The sequence below is a fragment of the Cryptomeria japonica genome, chromosome 5 (assembly GCF_030272615.1).
Source record: "Cryptomeria japonica chromosome 5, Sugi_1.0, whole genome shotgun sequence".
Classification (NCBI taxonomy): domain Eukaryota; kingdom Viridiplantae; phylum Streptophyta; class Pinopsida; order Cupressales; family Cupressaceae; genus Cryptomeria; species Cryptomeria japonica.
Genome location: NC_081409.1, coordinates 164667656 through 164689750, shown reverse-complemented (window position 1 = coordinate 164689750; position 22095 = coordinate 164667656). Strand labels below are relative to the sequence as shown.

Below are 22095 nucleotides of genomic sequence, written 5' to 3'. Positions count from 1 at the left end.
TCATTCTCAACATATCTCGTCGAAGGGCTCGTATGGTTTTAGATTCTTCGTCACTGCTAATTTCGATGCTCTCATCATTGTCGGTCTTCCTCTTATCTCGGGAGGAGGTTTTGTTTTCATTCTCAATGTCCATCACCTGATTGTAAGCATTGACGTACGAGGACGGAGGCACTACTTTCATCTTCTTGCGCAGTGAGGGTATCAATCCCTCCGTGAACCACCTCTTCTTCAACCCATCAGCTGGCTGGTTCTCCATCTTGTTCAATAGTTCTTTGAGCCTATGGTTGTAAGTCCGTACACTTTCATTTTTCCCTTGCTTAGTATTATAGATTTCGGCCACAATCTCATTATCATCCCTTAAGAATTTGAATTCCTCCTGGATCACTCCATCTCGTCTTGTGTTGGGCGTCGAGGTTTGTGTACCAGTCAATGGCGATCCCTCAAAGGGTGGTAGGAAATGCCTTTAGCCAGTAGTCCTTGTCATCTTGGCCATTTGCCTCCCAAATGGTTATGCATGTTTTGCAATGCCGTATGAGGTCCTCCGACCCGTCTCCTGTGAACTTCGGTAGTTTCTACTTCTCCTGGGTGTTCAACATTGTTTTCACTCGAAAGGTACATGTGTATTCGCCTTGTGTGCCAAACTTGGGTGGACTATTTCAACCATTACATTCTGTTGCTTTCCCTGCACTATCGGCCACGCAGGCGTCCTCTACACATCCATCTTCGACGTCCCTAACACTTCAAGTACTTCCAACATCCCAACACTCCGAGTACTTCTAGGCTTCAACTCGTCTCTGTGCTCCCTCCGGCCGAGGGTCCGCGGATCACCTAATCGCTTTGTCTTGACCACCCTATGGCCTCTTCTCACCTTTAATGGGATTTACGGACATGAATCACTCAAGGCTGACCTGATTTCTTTTAAGGCAAGGGTGCCAAAATGTTTACTGCTACAATTGGTAAATTAAATACAGAAATGATAATGTACATGACAATGCTTACCAGACTCGGTAGTAAACATATCTTTATTTGCACATGCAATTATTACAGATGGTTGACCAAGGATTACAATAGACTTGACTATACCGTACTACTTCCTTGGTTGTGCACGACATATTTAAAGGCTTCGAAGGTTGCCGAGAGGTACACAACCGTCAGCCAACCGACACATAACTACCCGAGAGTGACGACCCTCTTATTACAATTAATTAATACACTGTCGGGTAACCAGATTTATCAAACATAACAATATGCGTTTTATGCCAACTACACAAAGAAAACAAGAAGAAATACGCAAAGGTGATTCAAGCAAAAAAAGAAGAATATGTAGATGCTAGAAGGAAGGAGTTAATCTCTCTTTGTAGAAACAACCCCAAAGATTTTTGGAAAGAATTACAGCAAAGGAGAAAACAAACTGAAAACAATATCACGGATGCCCAATGGCTTGATTATGCAAAGCTTCTTTATGAGCAGATTCACGAGAAGAACTCTCCTCCCATAGTGAACACATCGACAGATCTATTCACGGTAGAGGATATCAAACAGGGGATAAAGAGTTTAGCAATGGGTAAGGCAAGTGATATTGATGGGCTTCAAGCTGAATTTTTAAAGCGGAGTTGAACTTCTCTCTCCTCACATAAAGAGAATATTCAACAGTGTCATTTGTGATGGTCTCCCATCGGATTGGACAACTAGTGTGGTTATCCCTCTCTTTAAAAGTGGGGATACCAATAACCCATCCAATTACTGCACTATAATGGTCAATCCTCTTCTAGGCAAACTTTTTGGGAGTATGGTAGAGTGTAGAATCAGCAGCTGGGTAGAAGGTGAAGGTATAAGGGCCAAAGGTCAGGCTGGTTTCAGACCTAGACATTCCACCATTGATCATTGCATCACTCTCCGGCATTTGATAGAGAAAATATGGTACAATTAATTTTGATCCAGAAACCCTGATCATTGTCATACAACATCAGCTAAAATATGGTTTGCTTTCACATGTATTTTTTAAAGGGTGTAGTTTGCTCTAAATATATTTTGAAGAACAATCAGCTAAAATACAAATGGTCAACATTCAATATTTCACATCTAACAGCAATTTGGAGGTGGATTGTCAAAAGTTCTATTGTAAGAATTTGGTTTCATGTTTGTAATAAGTTGTAAGCCTTCCTTATCAAACTTGCAATAAATGTTGTGTGAGGAATTGAACATCTGAAAATTAACCTGTTTCCAGTTTTAATTAAACTGTCTAATGTGTGATTTTGCAATACAAATATCATTGTTGTTTAGTAAAGGAACATGATACACACCCCTCGACTTGGTCACAATTTTTGCCATATTTAATTGAAAAAAATTGAGATTTGTTGAATCTTTTAAAAGGTGAAGATTTGTTAAAAATTGCCATGAAATACGAATGTATAAAGTTGCAGAGGAAAATTTGTTAAAAATTGTTAGAAAGACGGTTTTAAATTAGGATTTTACAATTTTCACTTTTTTAAAGATTCACCAAATCTCGATTTTTTTAAATTAAATTTGGCAAATCTTGTGACCAAGTCAAGGGGTTTGTATCATGTTCTTTTACTAAACAACAATGATTTTTATTATTTTGTTGCAAAATCACACTTTGGACAGTTTAATTAAAACTGGAAATAGGTTAATTTTCAGATGTTCAACTCCTCACACAAGATTTATTGCAAGTTTGATAATTAAGGCTTACAACTTATTACAAACATGAAACCAAATTCTTACAATAGAACTTATGACAATCCACCTCCAAATTGCTGTTGGATGTGAAATGTTGAATGTTCATTGTTTGTATTTTAGCTGATTGTTCTTCAAAAAATTGCCATGAAATATGAATGTATAAAGTTCCAGAGGAAAATTTGTTTAAAATTGTTAAGAAAGACAATTTTAAATAATTGGCAGCGGTTCTTCCTTTTAGTCATGTTGCTCTGCTCTCAATCCACTCTTGAATCAGGAGGAACTGTTTGAAGTGGAACAGTCAGATCTCGAGTAGAAGGATGTCATTTCGGCATGTCAATACTCAAAATCACAACCCACTTTGCTATGCTCCAGTCGTATCCTAAGGGAATGCCTTACTATAAATAGGGCAGCTATCCTTCCTAAACTTTTACATTCTTTTAGTATAAAAATTACCCCAGTTTGCAAAAATATCTAGTGTAAGGGTTCCTTGTGTCTTGGTGATCTGTAAAAAGCCAAAACAAGAAATTAGAGTTGATAGGGGCTACACATCTTTTCGGCATGCAGTTTTATCATGTCCTCAACAAATTAGATTGAGATCTAAAGTGAAGGGCTCCCTATTCTAAGGCACTCCTTGAGACATCAACTAGTGAGGACCTGCTGGGATTTTGCTTCTAGAATGAATTGATGCAATATTTTCCTTCCACCCTAATTTTTATATATAATGATATTATTATATATTTAACTTCATTAATGTTCATAAATTATAACTTTATTAATACATTAGATATTTATTTTTTATGTTTTATGTATTTAAGTTTGTTTATATCTATATAGTTTAATATTTTTAGATCAAATATAATATATTTAAACTTAATATTTATAAATTTAATGTAATTATATTAAAATTTTAATATTGAATTTGTGTTATACAAATTTAATCATGAATTTTTCTTGATTTTTATCAGTGGTGAATTTTTTCCAAATTTTATCTTCAACAAACTTGAATATGAATATGAACCTTGTAGCATTGTCCCTTGAAACCTGCAAAGTTTTTCGTTGCATCAGAAATTGTGTTCCCCTATCCCTGGAGCTCTCAGAGGCACTGATATTCATTATTTTTCATAGTTATATGGATTCTGTTATATTTGTTCTCTGCTTTACTCAGTCACTGTTTATACCTAGGTTACCGGTACGGGTAGGTTTTCCCCCGTATCCGGGTATGGATTCGACTTGGAATTGGATTCAACTTGGAATCCCTGTGGAATCGAACAGGATTCCTCTATTTTGTCTTGGAATGGTATCCATGTTTTGACACCCGTATCCGAACGAATGTGATGCCGACGTGGAGTATTTCTGCTGTTTTTTCAACGGATCCGCGTCGCACGCGAATTTCAAGATTTTTTTAGTTCTTTCGTGGAAGGAAAAGGTCATAAAACCCTAAAACGAAAACTGAACGTATTTTCTGATTTGCCTTCGTTTGTCTTCGGCGACGCAACTCTGATTTCTCAACCAAAACGCGGCTTCGCTCAGGCGAAATTGTCTTCGACAGCTCTGTCTTCAGCGACGCAGGCTCTGTCTTCGGCGATGCAGGTGACGCGACGCAGGTGACGTGCCGCTCAGGCAACGCAACTTTGCTCACGTCGTCTTCGGCTCAAGTGACAATGCAGCTCCACTCAGGTCATCTTCGACAGGCTCAGGCTCGAGGTATGTAGTTTTAATTTCTTTCAAAAAAAAAAAAATTTCTATAGTTTGTTTATAAATTTTTAATTATTTTAGACTCTATTTTTTAATCAATGAAAGGAAATATTTTAATCGATGAAAGGAAATATAATTTTGTTAATTAATGATTTAAATTTAAATTTATATAAATAATAAATGTGAAATATTTAAATTTCATTTAATGTGAAAATAAAATTATTCATAATGTTCAAGTAAATGTATAACTATATATGATAATAATATTTTTACAAATTTTTAAATTACAAAATTGAAAATAGCTGAAATATTCATATTTATAATTTAAAATAATAATTATACAAATTAAAATTTTTGTATTATTATTATTTAAAATATGAATATTTTAACTATTGTGTGATTTAGAAATATGTAAATTGTTAAATACTTAAATATTTAAATTTTAATAATTATTGTTTAACTTGTTGTAGATAGCATTATGGCAACGTCTGCTAACTCTATTCCTCAACGGACTTTCAAAACCGACCCAAATTCACCTTTATGGAAAATGTCAAAATAATAGACCAAGTAAAAGGTGGTGGAACATTTAATTGGATATGCAACTTTTGCAGTGTGAAAAAAACTAGCTCCTACAACTGTGTCAAAGCCCATTTTTGTGCCATTCCCCAACAAGGAATCAAACCATGTCAAGGAAAGCATGGAAATGGGTTGCCACCTCAACAAATCGCAGGATATATTAGAGAGCAAGAGGAAGCAGATGCAAGAGTTGGTAATGCCTCAAACCATCCTTTGTTGAAAGGAAGAGGAAGTAGATCAAAGAGCCCCCCTACTTCTCCATCTCATAGTAATTTTCTTGATATCGTGGTACAGAGCCACCCTTTCTTGGGCACAATTGATGAAAAACCTGTTATTGTGAAGAGAAGCAGGGGACCATTAGAGAGAGCATTTAAAAATGATGCTAGAGAGATTGTAGATCAATCCATTGGAAGATGTCTATATGCAAACGGTTTGTCATTTAATGTGGTACGATTACTATATTGGCAAGATATGTCGAGAAAGGTAAATGAGGCTCCACAAGGGTACACAGGGCCATGTTATGAGAAGGTGCGTAGCACCTTACTAGCAAAGGAGGTAAAAAGCTTAGAAAATGCATTGGATGGAAGGATACCAAAAATCGACCATTAATTAATGTAATTGCAGTGTGTCCTAAAGGGGCAATGTTTCAGAAAGTTGTAGATTGTGAGAGACAGGTGAAGGATGCACAATTTATTGCTAACATCCTTATACAATGCATTCAAGACGTGGGACCTCAAAATGTTGTCCAAGTAATAATGGACAATGCAAAGAATTGTAGAGCTGCAGGTATGTTGATTGAGACACGGTTTGAACACATACATTGGACACCTTGTCCTGTCCACTCTCTCAACCTCATGCTACAAAAGATGGGTAGGAAAATAGATTGGATCAAACAGATTTATGATGGGGCTGAAGAGATCCAAATGTTCATCACAAACCATAGCATGTCACAGGCCATTTTCAGATCATTTTCATAGTTGGAGTTGCTAAAGGTAATTGAAACACTTTAATTTCCAAAATCTAGATTTCACTTTAGTAATCCTTAAATTATTTTTTAAATTTGATCATGTCTTCTTTGTATTCTAATTTAAATTTTTTTTTTTTGAATAGGTTGCTGAGACTTGATTTGCATCCAACACTGTCTTGAGGCGACTTGTGAAGGTGTGGAAGCCACTTGCTAGCATGGTAATTAGTCAAAGTTGGTCCCTATGGAGGCAATCCAATACTGAAAGGGCAAGAAATGTAAAACACATGATCCTAGATGACACTTGGTGGGATCGAGTGGAATATCTTTTGAATTTCACTGAGCCCATCATGAGTATGATCCGTTATACTGACACGGATCAACCATGTTTGGGAGAGGTATATGATGGCATTGACTCGATGATTGAGGAAATGAAAGTCATCATCAATGCAAAAGAGCAAGATCTCGAAGAAACTTTCTTCAAAGAGGTTCAATCTATTTGTGTTGAGTGGTGGAACAAAATGACCACCCCACTACATCTTCTTGCATTTGCATTGACTCCCAAATTTTATAGTGATGAAATGCTTGCTAAGCCATCAAGGGTACCACCATATAGAGATTCAGAAGTTAGTGAAGGGTGTAGGATAGCACTAGCTAAACTCTTCCCCGATTCTGAAATGGAGGATTTAATGTAAACTGAGTTTGCTGATTTTGTAGCCTCCAATGGTCAAAGTGTTTCCGCTCTCCGTGACAAGTATAAGAAGGATGCTCATGCTTGGTGGTACCTTAATGGCTATACATCGCCAAACCTTCAAACTCTTGCAATTAAACTTTTATCGCAAGTGAGTTTCTTAATTTTTATTGCTCTCTAAATTCATATTTTTTACTATCGTCACCCTCTAATTTTGTGTCAATTATTTAATAGGTTGCTAGTTCCTCTTCATCTGAGCGAAATTGGAGCACATACTCCTTTATCCACTCAGTGAAACGCAACCGATTGGCAGCAAGTAAGGCAAAAGAGCTAGTTTATGTGCATTCAAACTTGCGCCTTCTTACTCATAAACAAAAAGAGTACAAGGATGGGAGCACAAAGTTTTGGGATGTAGATCCAGAGCGAACTGATTTGGATTTTTCAGCTGCCACACAATCTTTACTTTCTGGGGAGTCCAATAGCCAATTTGCTGCTAGTGCAAGTGGCAGTGACGCTGCATGCGGTTCCACTACTCTACCTACATCATCTGATGTCAATGATGATGTTGATCTTGATCTTCCTAGTGACCCATATGATGCTGATTATTAATTGTGTTATTTTATTGTTGAAAACAATGAATACGATATATCTATCATAACTGATTCAAATTTTGACAAATGGAAAATAGATTAGACTTACAGTAAATTTGTTATATTTATATCATATATGATAGTTCCAAGTTTTGTTTAGCATATGGATGATATTTGGGATTCTAAATTTAATTTTTGTTTCTACTTTTTAGGCTGCATATATGTATATATTTATGATTTTTACTTTTTTTTGTACGGACGTACCCAAACCCCCCAAAAAAAAATTGTCGTACTGGCGTATCATACCCACGTACCTGTACCTTTACCCGTACCGGCAACTTAGGTTTATACCAATAATGTGCTATGTGAATCAAATTTTGATTCCCAAACTTTTGAATTTGATTTAAGTACCATTATCTAGAAATGTGCTTTATAGGGGCTTCTTTTCCAATTTGGGTTCTACACGTGATTGACAAGGATGATAGTCTCTCTTAACTTTTATCAATATTATGCTTTCCATGCATCTTGGAAGTGTGCATGATTCTATTTTTTATGTTATGGACAAATATTATGCATCGGTGGAACATCAACAAGGGGATTGATAAATGACAATTGAGAAATATTTTATAGAACTTGAAATTTGAACTGAATTTAAATTAGGATTTTCTGAAACTACTGCATAGCTTTGATTCTGAAAAAACTGGAATCTGCAACTGTTGTGAAAAAGTTTAAAATGAAGTTATCTTTTATTTTCAAAAAAATACTACACTGTTTCCAAAAAATAGATTGGATTGAAGAGGAGCTGAATTTCCTGGATGCCATCTTGAACACACTGTCTCAAACCTATGCATGGAGAACTTTTTTCAAGACATGATCTCTACCATCTATAATTATGTAGAATAATTGTCTCACTAAGCTCTTTTGCCTTTTGCATGTGGGCTATAATTTCTGATGGACTCAAAAATCTTCTCGTAATGGACCCAATCAATTGAAGCTCACTATTTTTCATATTTTCAGTGCCTTTGTCTTCCGGTATGTTATGAACAACTTCAGCATTAGTGCTTTCCTTGCCTTCGAATTCTATTTTACCAGGTTTACTGGGAACCTTGGAGTCTCAGATGATCTCACAACAGTGTGGGCTGGGTTTTTGCATGGTGGCCTTGGAAACTATACCGTTTCTGGAAAATAGATTGGATAGGAGAGGTGCTAAATTTTCTTTACACTGCCTTGAACAATACAGTCTTTAAACCTATGCACACAACTGCTTTCTAAAGCATGAACTCTACCATCTAAAATTGTGTGTATAACAGTTGTCCCACTTGCTCTTTTGCCTTTGCATGTGTGTTATACTTTCTGATGGACTAAAAAATCTAGTTGATCGGACCCAATCAATTCAAGTTCCTTATTGATATTTTCACAATGCCTTTGTCTTCCAATATGTTGTGAACGATTGTGGCTTTAGTGCTTTTTGTAGATTTGATTTCTATGTTATTGTATTTGTCAGCAAGCTTGGATGATTCCAGACTAATCTGGGCCAGGTTTTGATCCTGAGCTTGAATATCAACTTTGAAAAGTTATTCCTGCTTTTCTATCTAGCACAAACAAAAATTGACTTTTATTGCTGATAGCATTTGCCTTTTCTAAAATATGCTAACAAATGATTTTATCTGTAAAATTAATTCAGGTCTTCAGCTGTCATTAAGAAGTATGTGAATCGTACTCAAGATAGGATAGTTGGACCTAGGATGATAGCGAATGGGAAAGGTGGTTATGTTGTTGATTCTCGGTGTCAGGTGAGTAAATGGAACTGTTTTATTTTCCTTATTTTTACTGAAGTGATTCTTTTTTCTTTCCTCAGACTGGTCCCATTGAAATAAATAAGAACAATCATAGCATATAGAACTAAAAGGTAGAGAAAAACATTGGTTTACTGAAAAATGATTATTTTTCAAAGGCTGAGATTCAAATATTTTCTTGAAAATGTTAGAAACCTTCTAGAAGATTTTGTTTTTATTGTATAGTTTATGTTGTCACAATCAACAACCTTGTGAAACATGGAAACAACCCCGAAGTGTAGGACCTTGCGCAAGGAGGTTGAATCTCCGAAGAAGGCCGACTTCCTTTTCAATCCAAGTGCAGGTGTTGAACCGACTCAACACTCTAAATTCTACTTCTAAACCTATCCTAACAGCTTGCAAAGGAAAAGGGAAGAAGGAAATGCTAAACTGAAAGGAGGCGATGCACCAAGAGAAGGGATGTTTCTCTCCCCACCCAAATTTTACACAAAGAACCAATTGAAATACTTAGGAGATGCACAAACTTCAGTTGCATGAATGACCCCAAACGAATGTATGAAGGTTAGAATTTGCTAAAAGTCAAAAGGGGAAAAGGTTTCCCACAAGTCACTCCCAGAAACAAATTAACACAACATATACGTGAAAGAAAGCCACAAAACATACACTTACAATGAAGGTAAGAAAACATACACAACATGCATAAGTTGAAGGAAGGCAAGAATGATAATTTTAATTCATTCTTAGGCCAATGACCAAACTTACAATTGTAGAAATGCAAGAAAATATGCAAATCTTCAAGAGAAGTGAAAGAGCAAAGAGTAGCTCAAGCCAACAGGGAGAGAACCCTTTACAATGAGGCCTAGCAAGCCTTTATATAGCAAACCGGTCGTAGAGGAGAGACCAATGGTCAAGGAGAGGAAGCCTTGACCCTGACATGCCTAGAGAAAAGTTAGTCAGGGATGACAGGGAGGTGCACAAACCTGACATGGTCTGCATGCAAGCAACCTGGCCATACCCTAACAAGGCAATCCCAAGAAGAAAAGTACTTCTAGGAGGTGGATTGTTTGACATTCCAAAGTCGGGGCAAGCAAACTTGACATGAAGGCCATCAAGTAACCATAAATAAGCATGGTCTTGGACTTCACTTGATGGCAATCCTACAAAAATCATTAAATGTGCCCCTGTAGCTCCACGAATGAAAGTAAAAAAGTTGCAAGAGTTGGTGGAGCACTAAGAGCCTTGAGTGTTGATCACACCATCTGGAAGTGTAGATGTCACTGGATGTAATGTCCCCCTTTTTTAGCCGCTCTCGTTTTATGATTAGTTAGCCTATCATTGGCCCTCGTAGGCCAATAGGGTTTGGATAGAGGGTTTTTTAGGCAGATTCTTGGTCAGTGGTTGGCATCTATCTTCTCCAAAGTTCCGTTGGATCAGTTTTGGTCTTCGTTTGGCTCAGTTATACACACTTACTATTTATAGTAAGTCATTGGTTGTTTGAGAGGTACCCTTTCTATTTTTAGTAAGGCAGACAGATGAGTAGTGAATGCAGTGGTTGACTCTCTGGTTCAGACGAAATCGAGAAATAATGAGTATTCATGGAGTTATTTTATTTTAATTCATTAATAAAGTATTGATTAATCATTAAGCTTATTATAAAATAATGTTATGATTACTCATGAAGTGAAGGGCTCAAGTTAACTTTAAAAAGGGGCCATAATATTAATTGTTTGAATTGTTGGTCGAAAATTTTGTACACTTGGGGAAAAATACAAAATTGTGGTTTCAACCACAGCATGTGAGTAAAACTCTCCTAATTAAGGGAAGGCTCCCCCTATCTAACTACAACTTTGAAAATAAAATAGGATGGGACAACATTCTTTCTTCTTCCAAGAAAGACAATATCCTTTTCTCTTCATAGAAAAGTGATAGCGATTTGATATAAAACAACAGTAACAACTTTCGAAATGAAATGAGAGAAAGGAAATGAAGTTTCCTGAAAGCTCAAAGACTTTCGTCACTTCCTTCGGGACGGGACAAAAATATTAAGCTCAAAGACTTGATTATGTGAAGTCCTATCTACCCTTTTCTATACTAATTCTATCACGAACAAATTATAACAACTCAAAGAGTGGAATATTTTATTCTTTTCTACTTAAAACAATGGGAAGTAGTATAAGCTCAAAGACTCACAGCCATTTCTCACAAAATCTGCTCCTAAATTCTCCTAAGAACAAGTGAAAGCACAAAGACTTACAACTTCTCTCAACAAAATATTTATTTTAATCTATATTAACCTCAACTACTTGCAGCACAAGGACTGCAAATCAAATGTGATTAAGCTTTTTAAGAAACACTTGCAAGAAAGGTAATATAGAACACAAACTCAAGTATTTAGCACAAAGACTCAAAGCTTGAGCAATTTCCTTCTATTCCTTTCAATTCTTGAATTTACATATGAAAGCTCAAAGACTTTTTTGCTGTAAATTTGGCAGAGTTTTTGTTTGTTTTCCAAAAGATAAAGATTACAATAGACCCCTCAAGTATTTATAGGAGAGGAGTCATGAGAAAAAGGTGGGAGGATCTCAACTAACTTGAGAAATTCTTTCAACCACCAAGACTTATTCAATAACTAACTAAGACTTATTCCAACTACGGTCCTAACTGAACACAACTTGTAGTTGCCTTACATGTAATTACAAAAGTGCAAGTAATGACTTAACTTGCATTTTACAAAAAGACTTTTACATGTAGCTTGTCAAAAGAAAAACTACAACTAAAGATTACAAATGTGGAAAAATACAACTAAGTGTTGAAAAACATTTAAACTGTAGCACGTGAAGACATGAACCCTTCAAACTTCTGGATGATCATTTGTAGTTCATCGGGATCCAGTTCATGGGTGTTCTTGGCAACAACCATGGTCTTCACAATGGTATCATGGCATCAGAGGAGTGCAGAGCTGTTTTTCTCCAGGATGGATTGAATTTAATTCAAAAAGATTTGGTGTTTCATCAATATTTGAATTGAAACAACTGAGAATTGATCGCTCCTCCATTCATTATGAATTCTTATCTGCAAATCTGCAAGAACTTCTTCTTCTGGTATTAGCTATCCATCTTGACTTATTATGTTGCAAGAGGCCTTTTCACAATGAGAGACAATACCTTGGAAAACTTCACCTTGTAATCTCATTGCATCACCAATCTCTTCAATGAGGGATTTAAGAACAAGGGCCTTATTTTCCAGAAGCTCTTCAAATTCCAAGTACATGTCCCTGGAAGAGATGATGGCATGCTCCTGTAGAACACTCAACTGTTGTTGGGGCATGGTACGCCAGATTGTCAAACTATCTTCAACACTTTCCAGATTCTTTTTGAAAGTATCGGAAGTCTGATCCAATTTCTCTTCAACGGTTTCCAACTTAGACATCATCTAAAAAATGTCTTTCATCACTTGTGCACATAGATCATGAAGCTGATCAACCCAGGAATCCAATGCTTGTACCTTCTGAGCTTAGAATCATCTTCTTTTCCAATCTTGATTTTGATGAGTCTCACAACATTACTTTTCAGCCAAGCATTGGTGTTAGCCAAGATTGCTTGAAATCTCTCAAGAATGGATATGCACTCCTTGTGTGACCATTGGATTAAAGGAAGTGGAGCTTTCTCAACCCTTTGTGAAATATATTCAGGATCAAGTACGTGCCCATCGTCAATCATCCCTTGTGGAATATCCACCAGGTTCAAATCAACAACTTGCTCAATAGTGAGCCTGCAGTAATCCATCTTCAAAACTTCGATCTCTGTACGGAGATCTACCCAAATGTCTTCAATGCGATGCACGTGCATGAAGGATTTTTTGATCTTCTCCTTCATACCTTGGTAATCAAAATTAGCTCTGGACTTGAACCTTTTGAGCTTAATTTCTTGCATTTCAATCTCCATGGCCTTGGCTTTAACGGATGTGACAAGAGAATAACGACCAATTTTTAATGGGTTTGTTGTAGAGATCCCCATTCCAACCTTATGTCTGACGGACTAATGAGCATGGACAGCCATAATCTGTCTTCCCAACTCCATAAGAATGACCTTATCAGTTGGGCATCTAGGGAGCATATATGCTTGCCCACTATAGCATCTGATTTTCATATAGGTGAATGTCGGGAATTGTAGAAACAAACATCCATACTCACCTTTTCCCATGCCTCATCTAATACCCTTTTGTTCTTCAGAGTTCTGTCAAACTGACACATGAAGTAACTGAAAAATGCATCTTGGACTCTTCTGAAATGCAATATGCTGGGTCTCAAAGGCAACTGATCATAATATTCCCATACCGGTATAAGCAAGCGATCACCCTTGGTAGAAAGACTTGGAAAATGTCTAAGCGATGCTGCCAAGTACACCAAATATGAGTTCATGTAGAAAGTCATGGTGGAAGAGACTGCTGAAAGTTGTTCACACAAGGCATCGCTGATGACTTCTCCCCCTGATATATGATGGGACTACCTTATGAACATGATGAACTGGTACATCCAGGGCTCAAAAACATTAGAATGTTCAAGGCCCATTATCCTGTTGAGGAGGGTTACGATGTCTCCTATTTCCCATTTGAAGTCATAGCAGTACAACCTAGCCCACCTTGAGAAGGCAGCTCGTGGCTCATGAATCCACCTATTGATATGACGTTTGCAGTCTTTTTCCCTTTTCACATAATACTTAGCTGCACTCTCTTTGGAGATTTCCATGTAAACAAGTGCAGGAGGTATTATGAAGACTTTCTCAATTGTGTCTGCATCAAGGCGGATTATTGCTTCACCATCATCATTTTTAATGATTCTTGTCTCCTTGTCAAAGTGATGGGTGCAAGCGAGAACAAATTCAGGTTCTAGGGCAGCCACTGGGAAAGAAGATGCATGATGGATATGGCTGTCCAACAGCCGTTGCGTGTTGCTAACTTGTGGATCCTCAACCCTCTTGACAAACTCTGACATGTCCACATGCTCTATCTCTGTATCTCTTATGCAATCCAAAGGAGAGGAAACTTGGGAAGGTGCAACTTCGTTTTGGTACTTGTCATATTTATACTTCATCCTCTTTGGAATTGGTGATGACGACAAATCTGACATTGATGGACAACCTGGAATACTGTGATGAAGACTTAAAAGTGTTAAGGCAACATCATATTCAGCTGCAACTAACATTTTTCCTTCTTCAAATGGGAGAAACTTCGACTCTTGAACTTCACGACTTTGTGAGAGAAAGAGGGGAAATAAATGGGAATGGGGAAATCTTGACTTTGACCAATTTTAGATCTTGGGGAAATTTTTGCAAGTATACAAGTTGGAAAGAGCATACATGCAATCGGATTTTTAAAACCCGAATGCAAGTACACTTGTAAATTTGCAAATGGAGAAATGGATGGAAAATGAGAATTAGACTTGCGGGAAATGATGAAAATGGAAAGCACAGATATGGGTGACATGAATGGATAAAAATGGGAAGAACTGGGAATGTCATTTTCATGAAAATGGGAAGAACTTTCAACATGTAATCCGGTGCTAAAAACACGATTTTGAAAGGAAGGGTATTTCACATCTTTTCAACTTGGAATTTTACCAAAAAATGGTTAAATTCTTTAACCGTAAGGGAAGAACAAAGATTTCTAGCCAACATGTAATCAGGATTTAAAATCCCGAATACAACTAAAGAGGGAAAATGGGGAAGATCAATGCAATTCAAAAATTGCTTATGAAGGGGGAAAATCTCTCTCACAAAAACCGATTTTTGGGGCAAGAACAACATATTTACAAATTTACAACTAGAAAGGAAAATAAGAAAACAAGAAAATAAAACATTAAAAGGAAAGAAATCATACCTTGCTCCAATCTGAAAATGCTCCTTCAACAAGATGATTAATCTTTGAATGAAGAAAACAATCCCTTAAATAAGCAATGAATGAACTCCCAAAACCCTTGCCACGTTTTTCCCGAAACGCCTAGGGCAGAAAAATTTGGTAACAAATGCAAGCAAAACGGCACAAGAAGTGGCCAAATCTTCCTCTAACTCCAGCGCCTAGGTAAGAGAGGCAAAAACGATTTAGGAAATGGCAGATTTGTGGAGTAAAAACCCCCAAAAATGTGGATTCAAGGAACCACGTGGAAGGAGATTTCGGCAGAAAATCAGCAAATAAGAATCCCAAATGGCGTGAAAGATGTTTGCATTTGCATGAGAATAGGAAAATAATCCTAAACGCCTTGCATCTCCAACAAATCTCCACAAAAATTGCTTTGAAATCTTCAACAAATCCATTTTTCTTGCTGGTCGGGTTTTTGAAAAAGATGAACAAGTTTGATTTTGCATGTATTGTTGAAAATCGGGTTTTTTGGGCAACATGACAAGTTTTAAATGTCACTTTTTCTCATTCCTAGGCAAAATCGGGTTTTGGAGAGAGATTTGCAAGTTTAAAATTACTTGTAAAGGGAAAATAAAATCCCTATAACAAGTTATAATAACTTGCACATATGTAATAGGGGTTTAAAATCCCTATTACATGCAAAAACCATTAAAGTAGGGGTTTTAGAAGAGAATTACAAGTTTACTTGTAACTTAACCAAAAAATCCCTATTTTAATTGAAAAAGCCAAAAAGAAACAAGGGGAAAATAAAAAGCAAATTACAAGTTTTTATTTTTCAATAAAGTGCACTTGTAATTAGCCAAAAATTTCCCTACAAAGACCAAAACAAAGGAAATCATTAAAACTTGCAATTCAAGAGAAATTTCCCACTTGTAGTGAGGGAGAAAAAACCCGAAATTGAAGGAAAGACATAGCAAACAAATCTAGAATGCGACGAAATTCGAAACGTAGTTCGAAGATGGATTGAGGATTAAGCCAGTCCAAGGATTAGTCAAAATTCTGCCTTGGGAAGCATGCCATAGAGTAAAATTTTCATTTTTTCACAAAAATTTCATGTGATGGTCCTTCTTTTTTGAAAACAAAAATGAGGACAACATGAATGCCTAGGTCAAGGGAATTAAAGTGCAAGCTCATATCATTTTAAATGAGAATTAAATGCTTTTTGGAGGGGCTCAACTTCTTGAAAGAAGAAGGCTGCAATGAGAAATTGATGCGATTATTATTGAGCATTCTACTTGTCTTCCTTGAGAGCTTTGGGATTTATGAGAGCAAGGGTTTCAGCAGATTATCCATTACTTTCAAACTTTGGAGAACATGCAACTCTTCATTGTCAGGGAATTTGAGGTTGTGGAATCATCAGCTGAAGTTTGCAGATCAGTTGGCTTCAATCAGAGGTCAAGATTGTTCTTATTTGAGAAGGTTTAATCAAGGGTTTTGAAGGTTGATCATATGCAGATATGAAGTTGTTGTTAGCTGCTACAGTGGTGTGAACAATGTCATGCTACAATGCATGCTACAGTACACGTGAACAGTGACGCTACAATCAAAGAACTTGTTGGCTTCCATTATAATTCAATCTGGAGACATCAATTACCAGGGACAACTTCTAGAGGGTTTGATTTCATGAACAAGTGGGCAATAATCTGCTGCTACGCTTTTCTGAGTGTAGAATCTTCATCACCAAATCCTTACAGCTCTTGTTATCAGGTTCTCACTATCATAAATTCATATCTTATGCATTGTTTTCAGTTTGATGCTAGTTGCAGCCATTGGGACAATCCTCTGTCATGTTAGTAGAGGCTATGCAATGAGGATCAATCAATAATTTGAGCATTGTAATCTGATTTCTCAGAACTTGTAATCAGTCCATTACATATCAGTATTTCAATTTGAATAAGAAGGATTATAACTAAGTTTGCATGCCAAGTGTTTGCATTAATGCCTAGTTGCTGTGGGTGCATATTGACTATATCTAGGATGCATGGAAAGTGTTTGACAATATGTCATCTAGCTGTACAAGTTAATTCCAGTCACTTATATGCATGTGAAAGGTTAAGAATAGTTAGCACATCATTTCTATTACATTAATAATCCATCTTGCATCATTGGAAGCATTCAAGAAACATGTTTTGCAGCATACAAACTTATAGCAAGGTAAACTGAAGTCCTAATCAGCAAAATCAGACATTGTGTGCAAAGTATTTGACGATAGTCGTTGAGCCTCTAATCAGCAAATTTGGATCAGAGTTAGCAAGGGATTTCACACTAGATGTCGAACGTTTGGCCCTGCTAGAAGGGGAGAGGAACTCCAAAATTCTGGGATTCCAGGATTTCAGGTTCAAGGAAGGAAAAGGGCTTGAGAACTGAGAATTTTGAGATTCCGGGTTCAAGTAAGGAAAAGGGCTTGAGAACTGGGAATTCCAGAAATTCCGGTTTCAAGGAAGGAAAAGGGCTTGAGAACTGGGAATTTCGGAATTCTAGGTTCAAGGAAGGAAAAGGGCTTGAGAACTGGAAATTTCGGGATTTCGAGATTCTGGGTTCAAGGAAGGAAAAGGGCTTGAAAATTGGGAATTTCGAGATTTCGGGTTCAAGGAAGGAAAAGGGCTTGAAAACTGGGAATTTCAGGATTCTGGGTTCAAGGAAGGAAAAGGGCTTGAGAATTGGGAATTTTGAGATTTCGGGATTCTAGGTTCAAAGAAGGAAAAGGGCTTTAGAACTAGAAATTTCGGGGTTTCGCGATCAAGAAAAAGGGCTTGAGAACTGGGAATTTCAGGATTCCAGGTCCAAGGAAGGAAAAGGACTTAAGAACTTCCACCCCCTGACAAGACAACGCTTAACATTTCATGATTCCATTGGTTTTGTCCTTGATAAACTGGGGCAATGATGGTCCATGGAGCATATCTTTGGTCGATTCTCACTTCTCACTGATGGACCAAGGATGTCATAAAATGACAACTGTTTAATCAAGAAACTCTTTGCAAGGCTCGAATTGTCTTTGATTCTTCATCATTGTCTTTTGTGCTCTCATCATTGTCCATCGTCCACTTTCCTCATGAAGATTTCGTGTCTTCATTCCCAATGTCTATTCCTTAATTGTAGGCATTGACATATGAGGACATAGGCATGACCTTCACTTTCTTATATAGTGAAGGGATCAATTCTTCAATGAATCATCTTTTCTTCAGTCCATCTATCAGTTGATTCTCCAACTTCTCCAATAGTTTTTTGAGCCTACAATTATAAGCTCATACATTTTCATGCTTTCCATGTTTAGTGTTAAAAATCTCTGCTTTGATCTCGTTTTCATCTCGCAACAATTTGATTTTTGCCTCAAAACACTTTCTTTAGTGTATCCCATGAGGCTATGGACTGTGTATCAAGTTCCGGGAACCAATCTATAGCTATACCCCATAGAATTGTTAGGAGTGATCTTAGAAAATAATTTTTGTCATCGTGGCCGCTCGCTATGCATATAGTCTCACATGTTTAGCAATGTTGGACAAGATCCTCAAATTCATTCCTTGTAAACTTAAAGGGTTTTTGTCTTTCAATGCTTGGACTCACTAGGGAAGTTATTTACAGTATAAGACAAAAGGCCCAAATATATAGATAGATAGATATATTAGTGAAACATGGGGATGTGTTCCCCTCCTTCCCCCTACCCCCATGTTTCTAGGTGGGGGACGTCTCTGGAACACGGGGATGGGGTGTCCCCTTGCCACCGCTACCAAGACATCTGGAGATAGGGAGATGGCTAGGCGTCTCGGGGACATTTGGAAGTCTCCCGTCCCCAGATGTGCTTAAAGTGCATTTTTATAAAAAATATATTTTTCTACTAATTGTAATCATCTTTATGATATTTTCATGCTACTCATTGTAATCATCTTTATGATAATTTTGATATAATAAAAATTCCAATTTGACAATTTCATTTGTCAAATTTTATTTAGTATTCAAGAAATCTTAGTATTTAGTATTTGCGATTTTGCTATTTTACTAATTTGCCAAAGTTCAATTGAAATGTATTTCTTACACATCTTTTCATAACTAGTTTTTCAAGTACTATATGTATATCAGCACGGCCCCCTGTCGTCATCCCCAACCTTTGGCCCCTTACCCCCCTATCCTCAACATTTGTGCCCTCGTCCTTAACCTCCGTGGAACACCAATATATACATACTCACAGAACCTAACTAATCACCCTTACACCATACACACACCTATCCTAAGCTGTTCAAACCAAAATTTAAAAACTTGGCAAACTAAAAATTTGGACTCTGACTTGGACTCATGAAAGACTCGCAAAAGACTCAGCAAGGACTCGGCAAAAAAAAAACCGTAGTTTTACAAAAAAAAACAAAGAAATTAATCCATTTAGAGAACATAAGAACCATAATTGAAACATTACACATGTCACATACTCGTAGTTTCAAACTTTCAACTCTAAAATGTATAATACCAAGATTTCTTCAATGCTAATTATGTTGTTATATGGAGCCTAATTAGACTCGGAGGTTAAATTTTCCCTACTTCCATTGGTGCAGTTTCCCCCTATATTTTTTGACGGGGGTTTGGGGGTAGCACCCCCAAGTTGGGGTCAAGGGGCATGACTTTTTTCTGGGTCACTCGAGTCCATCTGAAAGACTTGCGAGTCCATGCAAAAGACTCGCGAGTCTTTCAGATGCACTCGCCAGAACTCGCCTCGCGAGTCCTTGGCGAGTTGACTCGTGGCTCCCATGGACTCGCGAGTTCATGGCGAGTCCACGAGTTTTAAAACTATGGTTCAAACCATCAATAAAATGCTATCATGTTATCATGTTCCTAGACCCTAATTCCCTTAGTAGGTGGCCTAGGAGTTTGTAGCTGTTCTTAGAGACCTTTTCTCGCATAACTTCTTTTATGCACCTGATAATGGAGATCTGAGACCCATTTTAGATACCCTTTTGGCCCTTATTAAACATATATTTGAAAATGAGATAGGCTTGTTTTGTATGGAATCGATGAAAAATTGTTGTTTACAATTAAATTAGGCTTTGTTTTTTGGACTGTTTTAGAGCAACAGAGATCAAATGGATTGATCCTGCCCTAAGATTGATAAGAAAGGTGTGAATAGGCATATCTAACATGCCCAAACACTCTTCTAGCAAAAATAACTCATTTTAGCACTAGAAATCACAAAAATACAGTCATACTGCCTTGTAAGACACTGCAGACCAAGGGTTTCATGGAAAAGGCATCTGCACATGTGGGAAAAACATTACTTTTTTAAAACACCTATAAGCATCAAGAATCCAAAATTTGAAGAAATTTGGCCGGTTAGATCACAATTTAAACCATTGCCCTAGTTTGAGGACGAGAGCACATAATTATGCCTAAAAATCAGAATATTGAGTGTCAAGATTGCAAATAAATTTTATTTGGCTTGTTTTTACTTTGTTGAGGTGTGTGAACCTTCATAGAGGTGAAGAGATTGCTCTAGATTGCTGTTGTTAATATCAAGCGTTCTGTCCTGTTAATGACAACATGAATGTTTTGTGGAAACAAGAACAAAACTCAATAAAATCACTTCAATCTTCACACACTTTCCTTGATACTGTTATACATCATCTGCACATACATAATTCTCACAGTTTCATAAAGAAAAGGTTGTTTTCCTATACACAATTTTGAAATTTGAACTACATACTGTAAATGATGTTCAATTTACATTCAATATGCAAGTTATATTCTACTTACTATTATCTTGTTTTATCTATTACTGAATTATTATATAAATCTGATTGTCTTCTTTTATGTGGCAGGAGAGGAGGAGCATTTATAAATTTCAATGTCCATTCTCACACATACCATTTGACATATATAGTGGGTTGGGTACGGTCAAGCAATGCCTTGACTGGCCATGTCTTTTGGACATGGCCAATCGACATCACTTGATCGTGCCCCCTCACTATAATGGTGTATGGCGTTTTATTTAACCAACAGGTGTATATTCATGGCCGGTCAAGGCATTGCTTGACCGTACCCCCTCACTATAATGGTGTATGGCATTTTATTTAACCAACCGGTGTATATTCAAACACCCGATAATTATCGGTGTATGCCAAACGGTGTTTGGTTATATTTAATACTTCGAACGCTACCCTTAACACCTGATATTAATCGGTGTGAGTTTAATATACCACCCGATATTTAATCGGTGCAAACATAAACTAATATCGATATCAATCGATAGTCTAACCGATAATCATTAAGTCATATTTGCAATGGTTAACTCGATTTGTCAATCGGTGAATACGGATAGATTATCAAATCGGGATACTATGATAATGAACAGTTAATATAAATAAAGAATGTTTATCAATTGAATGCTTGAGTTTATTCATTTTAATAATCGATATGATAAATGATTGAATGAGAGACTTCATTTATCTCTCATTCAATCATTTATCTTACCGAAGCTATCTATGCATTAACACTCCCTCTTTAGCTAGGTAAGATAAATAAGAGTAGTGTATCAAACATCACAATTCAACTGATAGTTAGCATTCTTTTACATATTTTAATTTTCTAGGGGATCATATCATCTAATCACAAGATATGAAGTATCACCTAACCACGTGATACAAAATGTCTATCACATTAGTCTTGTGATGACAAGATATCACCTTAGCACGTGATACTAGTATTACCTAAGCACGTAATACTTAAGGATAATCATATGAGAAAATATTTAATTCTCACCTTTATCCAAGTTATGGTAAGTGCACTAACACTTCATATGAATGTTTTACCACAACACAATCATGGCTTCATCCATGATCCACCAGAGGTCCAACATGATAACTGGTTTGGACATTATAAGATCGTCACCTTATAATGTCTCCATACAAGTGTTCATTAGCTTGAGAGATCGTCATCTCTTAGATATGAGCCCAGGGGATAAAATCTAGAGATGTCCTATCATGACAAAGAGGTTTACACATTAAACATCTTATAGATATGCAAATATAGATTACAAAGCAAATTACCTTTCTATCATACCTAAACCTTTTCTAAAGTGATCAACCTTCACTCTGGAAAGAGGTTTGGTCAGAATATCTGCAGTTTGATCTCCTGTACAAACATATTCTAGTTGGATTGCATTCTTGTCTACCATATCTCGCACATAGT

At 36.8% G+C, this 22095-nt stretch overlaps 1 protein-coding gene across 4 annotated transcripts in view; it reads left to right on the top strand.

The window, feature by feature from the left end:
• Positions 1–22095, top strand: part of LOC131072727 (DNA-directed RNA polymerase III subunit 2) — a 182096-nt gene that overhangs the window by 149196 nt on the left and 10805 nt on the right. For all 4 annotated transcript variants that reach the window (XM_058008988.2, XM_058008986.2, XM_059221304.1 and 1 more), the window contains one exon: positions 8898–9006. In XM_058008988.2, the coding sequence (XP_057864971.2) occupies positions 8898–9006 (109 nt within the window). The remainder of the gene's footprint in view (positions 1–8897; positions 9007–22095) is intronic.